General features: G+C 49.7%; 1 protein-coding gene across 4 annotated transcripts in view; it reads right to left on the minus strand.

The window, feature by feature from the left end:
- TRIO (trio Rho guanine nucleotide exchange factor) overlaps positions 1 to 18,586 on the minus strand; it is a 366,334-nt gene that overhangs the window by 84,105 nt on the left and 263,643 nt on the right. For all 4 annotated transcript variants that reach the window (XM_043488447.1, XM_043488443.1, XM_043488445.1 and 1 more), the window contains 2 exons: positions 13,612 to 13,754; positions 12,918 to 13,017 (listed from right to left, as the gene is read on the minus strand). In XM_043488447.1, coding sequence (XP_043344382.1) covers positions 12,918 to 13,017; positions 13,612 to 13,754 — 243 coding nt within the window. The remainder of the gene's footprint in view (positions 1 to 12,917; positions 13,018 to 13,611; positions 13,755 to 18,586) is intronic.

Below are 18,586 nucleotides of genomic sequence, written 5' to 3' on the forward strand. Positions count from 1 at the left end.
CTTGGACCCTGAGACACGTCTTGTCTCCAAAACCCTCAGAGCCCTCCCCAGCCCCCATGGCACCTCCCCGACCCTCCACACGCCGCGTGGACACCGGCTTACGTGCCGCCTGGCTTGTGGCCTGAGAGGCCTTTCCCTTCTTCCTTCCCTTCTCCTCTCAGCTCACTCCCGTTTTCTGGCCAAACTCCTCTTAAGTCTTTGGCCCCCTGAAGCCCACCCACAAACTCCATGATCTCTGCTCCGGAAACAAGGCGCAGGGCCTCTCACGAGTGTGGGCTGTCTTCCTGCCCCAGACCGCACGCTCCCTGGGGACAGCTCACCTGCATGCTCAGCACTGCCCCTCCTATGTTAAGAGTCTCGTGACCAGCGCCCCATGTTTGGGCGGTGCCCTCCAGTCTGGCCGCCCCAGGCTCAGGCTCCCCCATGTGTCCCCCATCCCTACGTGGGGTCCACACCACACCCCCCATGGTGCGTCCCCTGTCCCTGCAGAGCAGTGAGTCTGGGACATGACTCAGGACTCGCCCCCTCCGCATCCGTGTCGCATCCCAGGCTGCCTTCCGGGTACCACAGTCAGTCGCGCGCCTTCACCCTCCAAACGCTGTCAGACTCTGGGGTGTCTGTCTGACTGCCCCCTCCCTCTGCACGCCCACATGGCTCACTTCACTTGGATTTCTGCACTGGTCTCCTGAGGGGCCGCCTGATCCAGGCTCTCCTCGCAAACTACCTGAACACTGCTTCCAGATGCTCAGACACGCTGTCCTCCTATTCAAGAGTCTTAGACATACATTCCTTAGCAGAAGATTCAAAGCTCCTGTCACGGGGTCCCAGCCCACTCCCCAAGCACGCTCCATGGCTCCCCGCGTGCCTAACAGCCCGAGCAGCCGTGTCCCCCTTCGGAGGCAGGTCTGGCTGCCCTGTGTCCACGGTCCCTTCCACTTTGAGCCCTACCTGCCCAGCTTGTCTCATCTAAGTCCCTGTCAAGTCCCTCTGAGAAGTCGCTCCTCAGATGTGTCTACCATCCTTAGCAACTTTCTCCTTAAACAAATCATGCTGCCTCCATCCTGACATGAGCCGTGTCTTGGGTTGCATGTCTGTGTCTGCCCTCAGCACGAGGAAGCAGGTCTGTGTCGCTCTCCTGTGACCCTCCCATGCCCCGTGTGTGAGTGTGTGTCTGCCCTTGGCACCAGGAGGCAGGTCTGTGTTGCTTTCCCCATGTGTGAGGGCACGCCCATGCCCGTCTGAGGCACTGCTGAGACCCCGGGGCCGAGGGCCGGCGCTCGGCTTCTAAGGGCAAGCTGCCGAAGAGCCCGGGCCGGGCTCTGCATCCAGTAAGTGGTCACACACTTGCTGGAATGAAAACGGGAAAACAGGTTTGCTCTATAAATGAAGGCACTGTTTGCAAAGCAAAACAAAACATGGGCTTTTCCTCTGTGGCTTCGGGAGGGAAGTCTGCCTGTGTTCAGTGGGTGATGTGTGCCCGGTTTTCTGCACCCTTTAGGCATCGGCACACGAGAACAAGACGATGGGCGGGGGCTGCGGCGGGCGGAAAGACACGTCCCCTTCGGCCCTGGCAGAGCTGGGAGCCGTGCCCCCCGCCCAGGCTCGCGGCCCTGCAGAGACCGCGGCCGCCCGCCGGCTCTGCTGTGCTCCGTGCTCCCGCTGCCCTCCTGCTCCAACCAAGCCTTTCTTTCCAGAGCAAGTTCGGATAGTTAGAATAAGAAACACATGTCCACTAGACAACCCCAGAAAGCAAAACAAAACAAAACTCGTCCAAAATAAAGCTTAAATGTCGACAAAAGGAACTTTCTTTGCTAGGCGGCAAAGGACAATTTCCACCAGTAACTGACCCCCCCCCTTCTAAAAGTTCACAAACTTTTCTTTGGAAAAACCACGCTGATTCTTTCCTGCTTCTCTGAGAACTGAAGGGGCTGATGTTACAAGGTTAAGGGCAGAGGCCCAGCGTGGAGAAGAATTTCCCTCGTAAAAAAAAAAAAAAACCCACAAAAAGACCCATGTTATGGAAGCGGTTAATCCCTGTAACAAAAAGGAGGAATGTTTCCCATCCCAGGGAAACGTGACCCATGGACAAGCGGTGGTGAGGAGCCCAGCTCGCCGGGCACCCCCAGCCCACACTTCCTACAGCCCTTTCCTTTGGCCGAGCTCTCCCAGGACATCCACCCGGCCTGCCGCATGGTCCCGGCGCGTCACCACCCCGGCTCGGCCCTGGGAAGCTCAACTTCAGACACTGCCCCTTCATCACCAGCCTGTGCCGGCCTCCTTCCCCACTGCAGGGGATTTCTCAGACTGCTGGGGGTTCTGTCGTGGGGGCAGGGTGAGAAGAGAGGACGGGGTGGCCCAGAGGGATGAAGCTGGACGCTCTTTCTGGCTCGGAGTTCCAGCCCCTTGCGCAGTAATCAAAACTATTGGAAACATCTGTGCCCTTGACAGGGCCTGAGAAATGAAAATCAAGCCTGTTCTGACAAAGAACTGCATACTGAGTCAAAATTCTTTTTCAAAGGCTTTAGGGAACTTAGTAACAAAATCTAGTATCAGAAGAATATTTTCAAAGAGTGCTAGAATTATCGTAAAAAAAAAAAAAATTGTATCTTTTCAGCACTGCCCCTAAGAATAAGCTGAGTTTTCCCATACGAATTGCCTGCATGAATTTATAAGAGAAGGATTAAATGGACATTTTCTAGTCCAGAGAAGAGACAACCGTGAATTTCTGTCTCAGTGTTCACGTTTGAATGTTTTAAACTTATTCCAAAGCTTGTCTTTAAAACCAGGCTTGTTAATTGAAAAAAACAAACTTTTTTTGTATGAAAGACTTAAATATTTTGAAGTATCAGTGCAAGTCATTATAGCCTTTCAAGTAGAACTCCTAGTAAGTAGGAGTAAACTCCTAGTAAGAAAAAGTTTAGGCTATATATTATACATAATTATATATATATTTTACATCATTAACAGGTCTTTATTTACCTGTTTATTTCTACCCCTAGTGACATAATTTCATGACTATGTTGAAGGAGTTACCATTCCATTTATCTAATTTAGAAATTTACTTTTCCTTTTCAACCATGTTTTGTGAAAGTTTTCACCTTATCTTTTTCACATCTATATATTTTATAGACTTGCATCATGGGCTCCTTACCAAACGCAGTGTAGGATTGTAATTTATGAAAATCTCAATCCCCATGGCATACAGTAACTCTTGTGACATTCTCATCAGAAGATATTTTCCCCCACTACTTCTGTTTTCCACCTTAAAAAAAATTACACGTGGTGATTAAAAAGCCTGGTAGTAAAACGGTCTTAATTGGAGCATGGGCCTGTGGATATTTTATAATGAAATGCCTCCTCCAAGACCACCTGTGTCCCTCTGAAAAGGCGGCCAGGGGAACTCCAACAACCCAAATGCACACACAGTTAGCAGAATCAAACCAGAATCACTTTGCCTGAATTCTCTCAATGACCGAAAATGAATAAGCTGCTGTGCTTCACCCAAAAGGAAGAAACACTCGTCGCGTCCCAGGGACCGCACCCAGGACTCTTGCACTGCAGGGAGATTCTTTACCCTCTGTGCTGCAGGCACGCGAACCTTCAACCACCACCACACAGAATGGAACTGACTTTTTTTTATGTTTTCTGGAGAAACCATGTTTTACTATTTTCCTTCGCCTGAATCCAGGCAAGGACAGTAACTGAAGCGGAGCCATGGCTGGGGGCTTCTCACCTGCCTCTTGGGCTCCCGCAGCCCCTCCCTGGAGCTCTGTAACGAGGTGTGTTTGTATTCCAAGAATGCACGGCTTGTGAGACAACAGCCTACACCTGGCTCGAATGACCAGCTCCCAAGTGAGCTGTGGGCCAGGCTCCGCCAGAGGAAGAGGGGCTCTTGATGACTCACGCAAAGATGGTGTAGCCCTCGCTGCAAGTTAATCTGCTTCCAGTACCTCAGACTGGCTGCAGGGGGGTGTTGGACCAACTTTCTGAGAGCACTTCGGAAGGAGGGAGGATTCGGGCTAATAAAAGCCACCTCCCCTCAGGGCAGAGTGTACAACCCTCAAAAGTCACATCCTCCAGTCCAGGACAGCGTGGGCACTCAGAAACTGCACTAAGGGTCTTGCGGTTCTGCGGGAGATTCACATAGAGCAGAGAGTGGTTCCTCAGCTAAAGGGGATTGGAAGGCATGGCTCCATCAGTGGCTGTGGTTACAAGAGACAGGCCACGCTGGTAGCCAGAACAACCCCCCCAGGATGTGCATTACCCACCTTCTTACCCACCCAGCTGCTTGCTCCCTGGGCCACTCGGTGGAGGCTGGAGGCTTGGGCTTATCAGCGGCCATCCCAACCACGTGACCACCAGGCCCCTTGCTCACCCCAACCCCAAGGCCAAGTTCACAGGACAAGCCATCACAAAACCTGCTGCTGGGTTTCCAAGAGGACCGCTGTGAGTCTCTTGCACATCTGGGTGAAAAAAATCTGCGAGAACTGAGAAGCGGCTAAGATGGCAAAACTGCTGTTTCTCAGCACCCTCCCCCTGCCAAGAGAAAGAAGGGGGAAAAAGGAAAAAGAAAACAAAAAGAAATCTATGAGAAAAAACTTTTCCCAAAGCAGCAGCTTACCATAGCCAACATTTTCTTCAGGAAAGAAATGCTTAGTTTTTTTTTTTTCCAGGGAGGTTAACCCTTTCCTCATTAGTAATGTGATCACACACTGGTTTTTGACTTGAAAATAACTTTTGGAAGTCTTCCTTGACTGTGACACATGTGAGATGCAATGGACAGTTACGGTGTCAAGAAACTCAGACTTCCCTGGTGGTGCAGTGGCTGAGTCCACCTGCCAACGCAGGAGACGTGGCTTCCATCCCTGGGGCAGGAAGATCCCACTTGTCTTGGGGCAACTAAGCCCATGTGCCACAACTACTGAACCTGGGCTCTGGAGTCACAACGACTAAGCCCACGTGCAGCAATGACTGAAGCCCAAGCGCCCGAGAGCCTGTTCTCTGCGACAAGAGGAGCCACTGCAGTGAGAAACCTGGGCACTTGGCAACGAAGGATGGCCCCTGCTTGCCACAACTGGAGAAAGCCTGTGCAAAAGCAAGGGGAACCCAGCACGGCCAAAAATAAATAAAAAGGTTAAAACAAAAGCATGCCAAGAAGTTCAACTGGAAAGATATATTTGAAAAGGCAAACTTTAAGTGTGAAAAGCCAGGCAAAGCAGAGAGAAGACAGCTCCTGGGTACCAGGCCTCTGGGCTCTGCAGAAGCTGGGTCCATGCCACACCTGCCCTCACTCTGAACATGTCAGAACCAGAGGCACCGGACCGTGCTGGGCAGGTTCTGAGAGCTGAGCTGCGGGGCAGGACTGAGGAGCTTCGCTGACTTAGAAAGCGGGAAAAGAAAGGAAGGTCAAAAAAAAGAAAGGAAGGTCAGAGAGCAGACGGCTGGACGCCGGTGTGCTCCTTTCAATCACAGGTCTGGAAAGCAAGACCACGGGTAGGACAAGGGAGCCCAGAGGAGCCTGCTTGCTGTGTTTGCTGAGTGAGCAGCCCTTATCCAAAAACGTTCGGTTGAAAGGCCTCTTTCTTTATCCCCTGAAGAACTAAGGTATAGCAGGCAGGTAACCAGCCGACTGCTTCCCTCCCACAAGAGAAGAGGGAGAATAAACCATTTGCCTTGAGTAGGAATCAAAGATGGGCCACCGTCGTCAACAGTGACTTTGATGGGTACTATAACCTTTACATTGAAAAGCACTTCTTGATCCGCCACTGTTTTTAGAAACACTTCTGTTGCCGTTATGCCTGAAGTTGTACTTTTGAAAAATATCTGCCTTTTCTAAGAACTGAGGCTTTCTACCCTAGCATGGGGCGGACTTTGTTTTTCTGATTAACTCAATTCAGCAAAGACTGCATTCATTTTGTGGCTTTATGGGCACACTGAAGAAACTTGTTAAAATTATAAACAGCCACAGTCACTTGGAAAGATAGAGGGAACCAATGCCAGGTGCTACCCTCGCCAGGCTGCCCGCGGGGAGGGTGTCCCCTGCGCGTTCCTGCGGGGCAGCACCTGGCCTGGGCTGCACAGGGGGTGATGGATGGCCTCACACCTGGGGATGCACGGATCAACCTCGTGAACAGCATGGAGTCATCACCATACACGTGTGCAGCTGATACGGTAGGACTAAAGAAGAGAACGTTGGGAAAACGTCTCAAGCGAGAGACTCCCCTTCTTCAGAGGCTGCCCATTCGGTATGTGGTCAGTGTTTACTGCTGAGACACCAAGATGCGAAAGTCCAGGTGCTAAATCTGAGCAGTTTACCTTTAGCACAGCTTCAAGCTTCTAACGAACACAGCTTCTAAATCCACTGCAATCCAGAGTGCTCAGCTAATGGATAAGGAAGTTGTAGTACAAGTACACAGTGGAATATTACTCAGCTATAAAAAGGAACGCATTTGAGGCAGTTCTAATGAGGTGGACGAACCTAGAGCCTGTCATACAGAGTGAAGTCAGTCAGGAAGAGAAAGACAAATATCGTATATTAACACATACATATGGAGTCTGGAGGGCTTCCCGGGTGGCTCAGAGGTAAAGAATCAGCCTTCAATGCAGGAGTTGCAGGTTCGATCCCTGGGTCAGGGAAGATTGCCTGGAGGAGGAAATAGCCACCCACTCCAGTATTCGTGCCTGGACAAAATCTCATGAACAGAGGAGCCTGGTGGGCTACAGTCCATAGGGTTGCAAAGAGTTAGGCACAACTAAAGTGACTTGGCATGCATGAGTGGATGATATCTAGAAATATAGTACTGATGATGCGACTTGCATGGCAGCGAAGGAGACACAGACGTTTTGGATATAGTAGGGGAAGGAGCGGGTGGGATGATGTAAGCAAATAGCACTGAAACATATACACACCATTTGTAAACAGATCACCAGTGGGAGTTCAAAGGATGATGAAGGGAACCCAAAGCCAGTGCTCTGTGACAGCCTAGAGGGGTGGGATGGGCGGTTCCAGGGGGAGGGGACACATGTGTACCTGAGGCCCATGCACGTTGATGTACTGCAAAAGTCATCACAATAAAGTAATTATGCTAATTAAAATTTTTTTTAAATAAAACAACAAAAAAGTGCTCATTAAGAAGCCAGTGTATAGCGATTGCAACAGCAAATAATGAGTGGCTGAGAAGGAGGCACTTTTTCGAATGAAGACACAGTCATAGCTAAAACCTATGCAGCACTCAGGACACGCAAGGCACTGTTCTAAATGCACACTTTTAATACTCACAGTCCTGGAGTGGGGAGCAGTATTGTCCTCTTTTACAGATGAGGAAACTGAGGTGCAGAGGCTGCTGAGAAGCAGAGAGAGGCCTGGCTGGGGAGCCCCTCCCTGCTCAGCTGTGTCTGACTCTTTGCAACTCCATGGTCTGTATTCTGCCAGGCTCCTCTGTCCATGGAATTCTCCAGGCACGAATACTGGATTGGGTTGCCATTTCCTCCTCCAGGGGGATCTTCCTGACCCATGGATCGAACCTGCATCTTCTGCATTGCAGGCAGATCCTTTACCGTCTGAGCCACCAGGGAAGCCCAATCATCTACCGCTGGATGTTAAAGACTTTGCTTACTCTACTCGTCACCCTCTGGGCAGAGCTAGGACTCTGATGCCCGGGAATTAAAACTATGTGCTGTCAATGGAAAGGCTTCTGGATGGAGTGACTCAATTTCATGCCTACAAGGGCAAGCCCACGGGAGGCCCTGGGAGGCTCTGGCAAAGCCCGCCGGTGGGGCGGATGCTCTGAGTCAAGGCTCCCTCTTGCGTCTGGCAGTTTCAGGCAGAGGGGAGAGCATGAGCTTAAGGGGGCTGGCACATAGGCCAGGTATGTGAGCAGTGAGGCTGAATGCAAGCGGGAGGCACTTCCCAAGAAGGCTGGACGCAGGTTTCCTTTCTTAAAAACGTGAATCCAGCCACATTTTAAAATGTACTGGCATTAATTACTTTATATACTGCCACGGCACTACAAGCTGTGTAAACCCGTCCAAGTTCCTACGGTGGAGACTGTCGCTTCCCAGAGGTTTACTGACTTTTTAAACTACATAAAATTTCATATCCCCAACGTAGTGCTAAATACACTTCATGAAAAATAACTGAAACCGTTTATTTTTCTAAATGTGTGGACTCATACATTCACATCACAAGCTTATGGCAGAGGATGCCAAGTACCAATCTCAAGTGACTGTCTCGCTCATTACAAATAAGACCTGCGTGGCCTTAGCCCTGAAGAAGGCTCACACCCAGCCCCCTGCTGGCCTGGGCCCCTTTCCTGTAGGCTGCCCCGGCTTGCCTTGGCTGCTTTTTCCACCCCGACTTCAAGATGCTTTGTTCTGTAATAGCCTATATTTGATGCTCATGTTTTGTATTTTCCTTATATGTATATAAATTTTTGTTATATGAAGCAAACCACAAGACTAATAAAGAAGATAGAAGGAAAAAAATATTAAAAAATGTTCCTTTAATATGCTAGAAGTACGTAGCTTATACTCAGCTCGAGTGTGAAATCACAGGGTGTAGAGCCACAGGTAATTAAACCCACATTCTGCTCCTGGCTCCTCTCGCTGCTGCTGGGTGGCCCAGAGGGTCATCAGGCCTCCCTCATCCCCTTGGGGCCCCGGAGGCTTCTCCTCCCTACCTCGGGGAGGCAAGCTCAGGACAAATGAGGTAAGAATCTGGCAAGCGTCTGATTCCTTTGGAACCCAAATCATAATTTCATGAGATCACTTTATCAGCACAATACCATTGAGATGAGCAGGAATCAGTGCTGAACTTACATCTGAGACAGAGAGATGGCCTATTTCAAAACCGACATTTCAAGGAAAGAAAGGTCCTCGTGGGGACCCATGGTCTGCATCGGTTAACGGTGTCCCCTGGAAAGTGGGGGTCTCCAGCGGCCCCTCCTTCACAGACTCAAAACCTTTTGCGCCTCGTCTGAGAGTCACTACAGCTCTGGGCAGATAATTTTTCCTCAAGAATTCTCCAAGAGGCCAAGTCAAAAACATCCCCCCACCCAGTTTCTGAAAGGGAACCAAACTCCATGATAACAACTAACTCATAACAGACATCGTAAATGAGGTCCAAGAGGCAGAATATGGTTAAGTAATTGCGCTTGCCAGACCTATCTGCCTCTGTCAGCAGAGGCTGTTTAAACCTGAAATATGGAGGGCGGGAAGAACCTCGAGACATACAAAAAGTTAACTGCCTCAGAGATAAGAGGAGGGTTTTCTGGCTAAGCCCAGTTCAGTGCAACAGTGCATTTTACAAACTGACTCAGAAAAGGAGGCTGTTTCCTAAATGTATCCTCCTGAGTCATCGACTGACCCTGAAATGTTCTATCAGAGAAGTACAGACAGGGAGATGGCTGCAAGAAGAAAGCGGAGAACACGCGTGTGCAGGCCCATGTGTGTGTGTGTGGTCGCAGACACGGGCCGTGCCCTGTATGAGGCTCCGGGGGTATGGCCCCTCCAAACCCCACGCATCCACGCGGCTCGTTCTCCTGAATGCAGAGCCCAGAGCGAAAGGAGACAGGCCCCTGCAGCTCCCCGGCCTGAGGAGGACATGTCAGCCCTTTGGCGTACTTCTGAGCCTACTGGAGACCTGTGGCCTCAATGAGGGGCGTTAAACACATGCCACCACCACTGCAGTCAACAGCTTTGGCGTGTCACTGCCCGTGCTTCAGAGTCATGAGGACGTGAGGCTGAGGATGGGGCCACTGCCTCCGCGGCCCCGGGGCTATAGGCTGCAGAAGTGGCCCTGGGGGTGGGTGGGGGTTCGGAAGGAAGTTCAGAGATCGGGTGTGAGAGGAGGTAAACCGAAACTGGTGAATTACCTTCAGGGATAAGATACTTACAAGGCGGCTCTTTAATAATTCTAATACCCCAGTAGATCCCCAGTGTAAAATGACTAATCTCTGCAAACCCATGCTTTTGTGAGTGTTTGATTCCTTCTTTCTCATAAGGCACTAGAACTTGCTGCCTTAAAAGCAACAGTTCCTAGGATAATGCCTTATTTTTCTACAGGAGCTGTGCAGGCTCGATTCTGAGTTCCTAGAGGCCTATTCCAAGCAGAACGAGCGAACTCTTCCCAACTCCAGGACGGAGCTTTATTTCTGAGGTAAACCTCCTGTGGACGCCAGTCAACTGCAGGTCATGGGACGGGGCGCTCGGGACCCCGGTTCTGTGGGGGGCCAGAGGCACGGCCTGGTGCCAGGCAGCTGCACCTCCAGAGTCGGGGGCTGGAAAACCAGGAGCCCCCCTTACCAGATGCAGGGATTACTTCCCAACTCTCACCACCACCCATCTACACAGAAACTGCCAGAGAGAAACAAAGTTACCTTTCTTCTGGAACCAATCCCGGGGAAGGCCCTGAACATCCTTTCCAAAAGGCAGAGCTTTTTACACATATGTTTCTCTGGCAATTTCAATCAAATAACTTATTTTTAGAAGAAACTTTACATACACACTTATGTATGTATAGCTAGCACCTTGCTTTTATAGGATCTTAGTTCCCAGTCCAGGGACTGAACCCACGCCCTCAGCAGGGAAAGCGCTGTGTCCTCGACAACAGGCCGCTAGGGAATTCCCTAAAAAAGTACACTTTTAAACTCAGATAGACCCAGACCAGATCCATGAGAGAATATCCGGGAAGACTGAGTTTGGGGCCTGGTGGGCCCCCAGCGGGGGTGTGATGCTAAGCCTCAGCGTCGGGCGGGGCCGGGGGGGGGGCGGTCTGTGAGTGGGTCTGGATGAAGGCGGCTGGTCCCCTCGGCATGAGCCATGGTTATTTCGGACTTTTCCTTCAGGTGGAAGTCTTGTGCAACTGTTTAGATAACCCAATTACCTCAATTATTATTTTTTTTTAAGAAAATACTCGGGATTACTCTAAAGAAAAATGTCCAAGTTCAATTTATTTTCTTAACTGCAAGACTATGGGTGGGGCTGCAGAGAGAGGCTATTAGGCACCGAATGTCTGAATAGCTCATTTATCTTATTCCTCATTATTACTACTGGCGAGAAATACTTGCTGAATGTAATACACTGAGCTTGGAACAAAATCAAATGAGACACTGTTTTTTTTTGTTCTCCAATCAAAGAGATTTGTTCTCTGGTACTCGAAGCAAGTCTAAGTTCTGGGACTTATCACTTAGTGAAGTCAAAAAGGAGGCTGGGAAAGAGCTAATTACTCAAATTAGAAGGATTCTGAAAAATAAAAGCGGCGAGGAAAACATTTTTAAACCTACTTACTTCTGTCCTGGAAACAACAGTCAATTCCGTGAATTCTTCTGCAAAGCTGAATGAGAAAAAAGCCATGTCTGGGCCCTGAGACCAGCTGTGGGAAGCGGCCCCGATGCCGGGCTCTCTCCTTTGACAGCAGTTGTTCCCGAGAGACGGGAGGTTGGGGCGCTAAGTGGGCTGTCGCTGAGCACACACAGACCCTAGAACCTGGGGGGATCTCACATGGGGAACTCACGTGGGGAAGTCCAGAGTCAAACACTAAGAAACTACCCAGGAATCCTGAACCGATGGCAAGTTCAGTGAAACCCTTGAGTAAGTGAGTGAGAATCGCTCAGCTGTGTCTCTTTGCGACCCCATGGTCTATACAATCCATGGAATTCTCCAGGCCAGAATACTGGAGCGGGTAGCCTCTCCCTTCTCCAGGGGATCTTCCCAACCCAGGGATCGAACCCAGTCTCCCGCATTGCAGGCGGATTCTTTACCAGTTTAGCCACCAGGGAAGCCCAAGAATGCTGGAGTGGGTAGCCTATCCCTTCTCCAGTGGATTTTCCTGATCCAGGAATTGAACCGGGGTCTCCTGCATTGCGGGAGGACTCTTTTCCAACTGAGCTGTGAGCAAAGCCCAACGAAACCCCTGCTGCTGCTGCTGCATCGCTTCAGTCACGTCCGACTCTGTGTGACCCCATAGACGGCAGCCCACCAGGCATCCCCATCCCTGGGATTCTCCGGACAAGAACACTGGAGTGGGTTGCCATTTCCTTCTCCAATGCGTGAAAGTGAAAAGTGAAAGTGAAGTCGCTCAGTTGTGTCAGACTCTTCGAGGCCCCGTGGGCTGCAGCCCACCAGGCTGCTCCGTCCATGGGATTTTCCAGGCAAGAGTACTGGAATGGGTTGCCATTGCCTTCTCCGAATGAAACCCTTACTTGCTGTTAAATAATTTGTTTCAAGAACCTGGCCTGGTCCTCTAGAAAGTGAACCGGGCAGGTGCTCCTCTCGGTAGGGACAGAGGGCCCTGGGACATCAGTGTTCCCCACTGGCCTTTACAGGGCCCTCTAGTCACCTGTGCATCACGTAAGCTCCGGTGTCCAACTTCTTCTATCGGTTTGTTTTGTAGGTTTATTGATTTTATCAAGACAGGATCACGGGACTCTCTAGGCCACTGCTGTAGAAGGTGAAATCTAGACTTCTTTGATGCACATCAGATCCCCCCTCCTGGTGGTCAGCACAGGTGCAGGCCCAGCCTGGGGCCTCCTGGTGGTCAGGCCACGGCGACTCAAGGCCTCCCCCACCCCCTGCAGATGCCACTGCTCCTGTTTCAGTCAGAGCAGCCCCGCTTTTATGCACCAGGGCTCTGTGTAAGATTAATTTCAGACAATAGGGCCTTCTGCTTAATATAAAATAAAAAAGCGTAAACACATGACCTGGGGACACTCGCACAGAAAACCACACAACGGCACTGGAGAGGATGAGTGATTTTTTTTCTGAATCCTCAGGGTTCAAGTCCTCTCATCCTGACACTCCGTCTTTGCTCCTGGCACCCCTCATAACCCATGGCAACCGTCTGAAACGCTGATGACAAACTGTCCGTCACAGAGATTGGCTTCACGCACCTCCCCCAAGAAGGGCTGGCTCCTGCTCACCTTGTCGCTGTCCAGAGTGTTCTGAGACGTCCGGGAGGCGATTGAAATCGTATCGGGCTGGCTGCTACCGTCTCCTTGGCTGTCCAAATCCTCTCCATCCCTGGAGACACAAAGATGCAGATTCCTGACACTGCTGGGTCTGCGCCTCAAGACTGGTGAAGAGTGTCCATCAGATAGTGGACGGAGAACAGATTTGTTCAAAGAAGTGGGAATCGGTCTGTATGACTGCGGCTGATATTAACATTGATGATGGTCAATCACTCTTCAGTGAGGACAGGCTTTGTGCTGGACCCTGGGCTGCGTGTCTACCATCTACCACTGCACTTAGTTCTCCCAGGGATCAAATACAGTTGAAATGGTCAGTGCCATTTTAGAGACGAGAAGCAAACACGTGTAGATACTACACGATTCGTCCAAGGTCACAGGCACTATTCACACATGCACATGGATTAACAGTTGGTTGGAAAAGGAAGAAAATTAGGGATGTACATGTAGACTTTCATTGGCTTTAAGGTGAAGGAGGCTGTCTTGATAAAGCAATTTCATTAGGAAGGATGATACTATGTATGAAGTGTATTTAAAAAGAACATTCCTCAAAATGTTTGAGAAAAATGATTTTTAAAAACTAGTTAACACTGCCTTGTTCCTGCCCTTAAATAAACACCAACTTGAAAAAACGTCCCCAGACACTGACCTCCTTCCCTTCTGTCTCGTAGCTGGAGCTGTTTTTGGGATGTGGATGGGCTCCTTCAGGGCGCCTTTCAGGTGGATGGTCCTTTCCTGGATCACCTCCCGGATATGCTTGATCCAGTCCTGCTTGTTCTCGATACTGGAGGCCTGGAGAGAGAGTAAGAACTGGTCAGGGTACTGCACTGACCACACTCAGGTCCCCGCATTCCGTGAGTTGTTTATTTAAAACTTAACTTTTCAGCAGAAAAGCAACCACATCCTATATTTAACGTGCCACCCAATAAATGACCCTAATTTTGAATATTCTGTCATCTGGACCGTTTTCATTCTGTGTAGTGTTGATGGTATTCTGGATCTCTGAATAGTCTAGCAATTGATCACTCCCTAGCCCCAAGACTTTTTAAGCAGCCCTGGGTAAATTCTAGGAAAACAGAGCTGCCCCCAAACCCAACTGTCCTGGGGTCCTTTAGGCAGGTAAGTGGCCCGTGGCCCTTGGAGCACCAGCAGCAACCTGAACCAGCGCCCTCCCGTCCCACCCACCTCGCCCCTCGGACTCACGATCAACAGGCGCAGCTGCACCGATTCTCCACTTGCACCCGTTCCCCACCCCCACTCGCACCCTATGGAGTCGGGCCTCCCTAATCCTCCTGCCTAGAGGAGGACCCATAGCCTGGACACGTTAGGAATGTACCCAAGGTCACAGTGCCAGTAGGTGAAGAGGCCAGCATTCCTGGGGGTGGACATCCACTCACACACACCCATCCCCTCAAACTCTGCCTGAATCCACCATGTGTCAGGCTGCTGGGATAGACCAGGGCAGCCTACTGTAGCCAGTTACATGTGGTGGACTTCCCTCAACTCCACTGCATCGCTGGACAAAGGTTCTCTGGAAAGGACACGTCACAGACACTCAACAGGCACTGACTGAATGAACACATATGGCATCATAGTTTCCAGATTTTTCTTTCAAGGTGCCTCAAAGGAGATGGCTTTTTTTTTCCTTTCCCCCTCCCTTTTTACATGACCTGGACCTTAGCAACAGTTTTTAATTTCCTTACGGAAAACATCCACCTCCTATGATATAAGCATAATTCCCTGCGAATGATTACAACAATCGTCAGTGGGATTACGCATGAGATCAGGCAGGGAGGGGAACCCAAGCATTTTCTCATGGTGGACCTTGTTTTTGTCAAGGCCCATGCTGGGAAAGGAAATTAAGACTGAGAACTCTCTTTCTAAATAATATATTTTAACTGGAGAATGTGTCTTCTCAGTTGAGGGAAAATTGAGGGAAATAAATGAAGGACAGAAGGAGCCTCTTGCTTCTCTTCCCAGATCGGATGTCAGGAGAGCAGTAAAACCCACCTCTCCTGGGGAGGGAGGCAGAAAGATTAGGCAGCTGGGGAGTCTGTGCATGAAGTAAGTGTCTCAGGATGGAAACTGTGAACGACATGGAACTGTTGGAATTTACATGCCTGATACAGATGTTTGGGAGGTTAAACGAAGGGAAGTGACCGAGAGAGAACATCTGGCACGGTTTCAACAACAGAGGCGATCCATACCATGGCTCAGCAATAAAGAAGATCCCAATCATTTAAATAAAGCAAACCTAGCACTACATTTATGGAGAGCAATTCTCCCAAACTTGAAGAAATTAAATGTGGAAAAAAAGTACCAATTTTTCAGAAACAGTAAAAGAAAGATAACACAGCTGGAGGACTAAATAAACCAGTCAACCGTACAGGAAATCAACCCTGAATATTCACTGGAAGGACTGATGCTGAAACTGAAGCTTCAATACGTGGGCCACCTGATGGGAAGAGCCAACTCACTGGAAAAGACCCTCATGCTGGGAAAGATTGAAGGCAGGAGGAGAAGGGGGCAACAGAGGATGAGACGGCTGGATGGCATCATCGACTCTAGTGGCCACAGGCCACTTGTCTGCCTAAAGGACATGAGTTTGAGCAAACTCCGGGGGACAGCAAAAGACAGGGAAGCCTGGCATGCTGTGGTCCCGTGGGGTCACAAAGAGTTGGACACAACTTAGCATCTGAACAACAACAACAAAGGTCCCACTTGGTTAGGAGAAGGGAAAAACCTGTTTCATACTCTCAGTAGTCTCAATCTGTTTAAGAAAGGATTTAGAAATAAAATTCTCCTTTTCAGACTATAAAAGTGAAAAAAGGTCATAATTTTGTTCTACAACTACTGGGCCATCACCATCACTGTTGTTACCACCATTACTGTCCACTGCCGCCACTGGGCGGTGAAGAATCTGTCTGCAATGCAGGAGACCCAGATTCAAGGCCTGGGTCGGGAAGATCCCCTGGGGAAGGAAATGGCAACCCCACTCCAGGATTCTTGCCTGGAGAATCCCGTGGACAGAGAAGCCTGGCGGGCTACAGTCCCTGGGGTCGCACAGAGTCAGACACAACTGAGTGATGAACAGTTTCAGGTTTTCACCACCACTGCCACCATCATGGGCTTCCCTGGTGGCTCAGCTGGTAAAGAATCCACCTGCAATGCTGGAGACCTAGGTTTGATCCCTGGGTTGGGAAGATCCCTTGGAGGAGGGAATGGCTACCCACTCTAGTATTCTGGCCTAGAGAATTTCAAGACTATACAATCCATGGGGTCGCAACGAGTCGGACACGACTGGGCAACTTGCACTTCACACCACCATCTACTCCCTCACCACCACTTATACCGTAACGACCACCAGCGCTAAAACAGCCACCTCCTCCACCATCCCTACCACTGTCTACACCCTCACCAGCATCCCCACCACTGTCTACACCCTCACCAGCATCCCCACCACTGTCTACACCCTCACCAGCATCCCCACCACTGTCTACACCCTCACCAGCATCCCCACCACTGTCTACACCCTCACCAGCATCCCCACCACTGTCTACACCCTCACCAGCATCCCCACCACTGTCTACACCCTCACCACCATCCCCACCACTGTCTACACCCTCACCACCATCCCCACCACTGTCTACACCCTCACCACCATCCCCACCACTGTCTACACCCTCACCAGCATCTACTGCATAACCACCACCACCACCTCCACCAACATCTACACCCTCACCAGCATCCCTACCACTGTCTACACCCTCACCAGCATCCCTACCACTGTCTACACCCTCACCAGCATCCACTCCATAACCACCACCACCACTAAAATACCCACCACCACCACCTCCACCAACATCTACACCCCTCTCACCAGGCATCCCTACCACTGTCTACACCCTCACCAGCATCCCTACCACTGTCTACACCCTCACCAGCATCCCTACCACTGTCTACACCCTCACCAGCATCCCTACCACTGTCTACACCCTCACCAGCATCCCTACCACTGTCTACACCCTCACCAGCATCCCTACCACTGTCTACACCCTCACCACCATCCCTACCACTGCATCCCTACCACTGTCTACACCCTCACCACCATCCCTACCACTGTCTACACCCTCACCAGCATCCCTACCACTGTCTACACCCTCACCAGCATCCCTACCACTGTCTACACCCTCACCACCATCCCTACCACTGTCTACACCCTCACCACCATCCCTACCACTGTCTACACCCTCACCACCATCCCTACCACTGTCTACACCCTCACGACCTACACCATAGCCACCACCACTGCTAAAATACCCACCAGTGCTCACACGACCACCACTACCACCTACACCATCACCACCACTATTTATGCCCGCACCACCATCTGTGCCATAACCACCATCACCACTGTGAAAATATCCACCACCACCGCCACCAAGCAATCTCTGAAATTACTAAGGACATCATTTCCTTTACTCTCTTGCTAGAAGTCAGAAAAATACTATCCCCAATTCCCTAGAAAACAAACTTTCATTTGGTAAAACCTGTAGGAAATCGGACTGTTCAATTGCATCATGGGTATTTCATTTAGGACATAATAAATATGTCTAAACAATAACATATCTGACTAAAATATCTGGCATGATTTCTCATATGCACCCTTGGGCATTTGTCACTGCAGCTAATCTGGAGAAACACTCAACCAAAGTTGGAAGTTTTCAGGTCTTGAATATACTTTGAAATTTTATGCCTTAGAAAAAGCTCAGCTATCTAATAACTAGCTATCAGTGCAATTTATATTTTATAGGGCTTATGCCAGGACTAACAAGAAAAATACACTGGGTTGCTAATTATATATTCATTGCAAAACAATCCGCCATTTCCATGTGAATAAAGACCTTAGGAACACAATGGATTCCATAGTCAGTGGCCACTCCATGAGAGTGCAGTATTGTTGAATACCTCACAGTCGCTGGAAATACCGTAGAGAGATGAAAAGGAATGTAAAAGACAAAATCACTAACATGCTAGTCCACACACCAGAGGCCCATTAAGCTGCTGGCTCATCTCCCAATATTCTACAAATCTTCAGCTACATCTGCCCCCAAACATCCTGAAGTTTCTTATGGTCTTTCCAGACAGCTCAAAAAGACAGTTCCATCTGTATTTTCTTAAACATGGGAGGAGGGAAGTCCCTAAGACATCCTTAGAGTCCTCCATCATTCCTAGGAGAGGTCAGTATAATGAAAACAGAGTTCAAATAAAATATTCAAAGATATATTCTTCTCTCAAAGACTATATACTCAAAAACCTCAGTGTTTATGAACACTTCAAACAATAACATACAAAACCCCGTACCTGATCATGCCCCCCGCCCTCCTCTGCTTCCAAACTAGAAAACCAAAGAATCTAGGACCCCATAGAGATTCTGGGCACATTCAGCCTTGAAAGTGTCAAAGGTCCTCACAGATGCATCGATGCTTATCTTCCTCTGGAAACCAGAGGTCAAGTGTACAATGGGAGCTACTGGTCCATAGCTCCCTCCTTTTGTACCTTGACTTGCTGTATCTCTTAAACAATCACCCTGGATAAACACTCACTTTAAAAAAAACACTCTA

This window comes from Cervus canadensis, chromosome 16 (assembly GCF_019320065.1).
Source record: "Cervus canadensis isolate Bull #8, Minnesota chromosome 16, ASM1932006v1, whole genome shotgun sequence".
NCBI classification, from domain to species: Eukaryota; Metazoa; Chordata; class Mammalia; order Artiodactyla; family Cervidae; genus Cervus; species Cervus canadensis.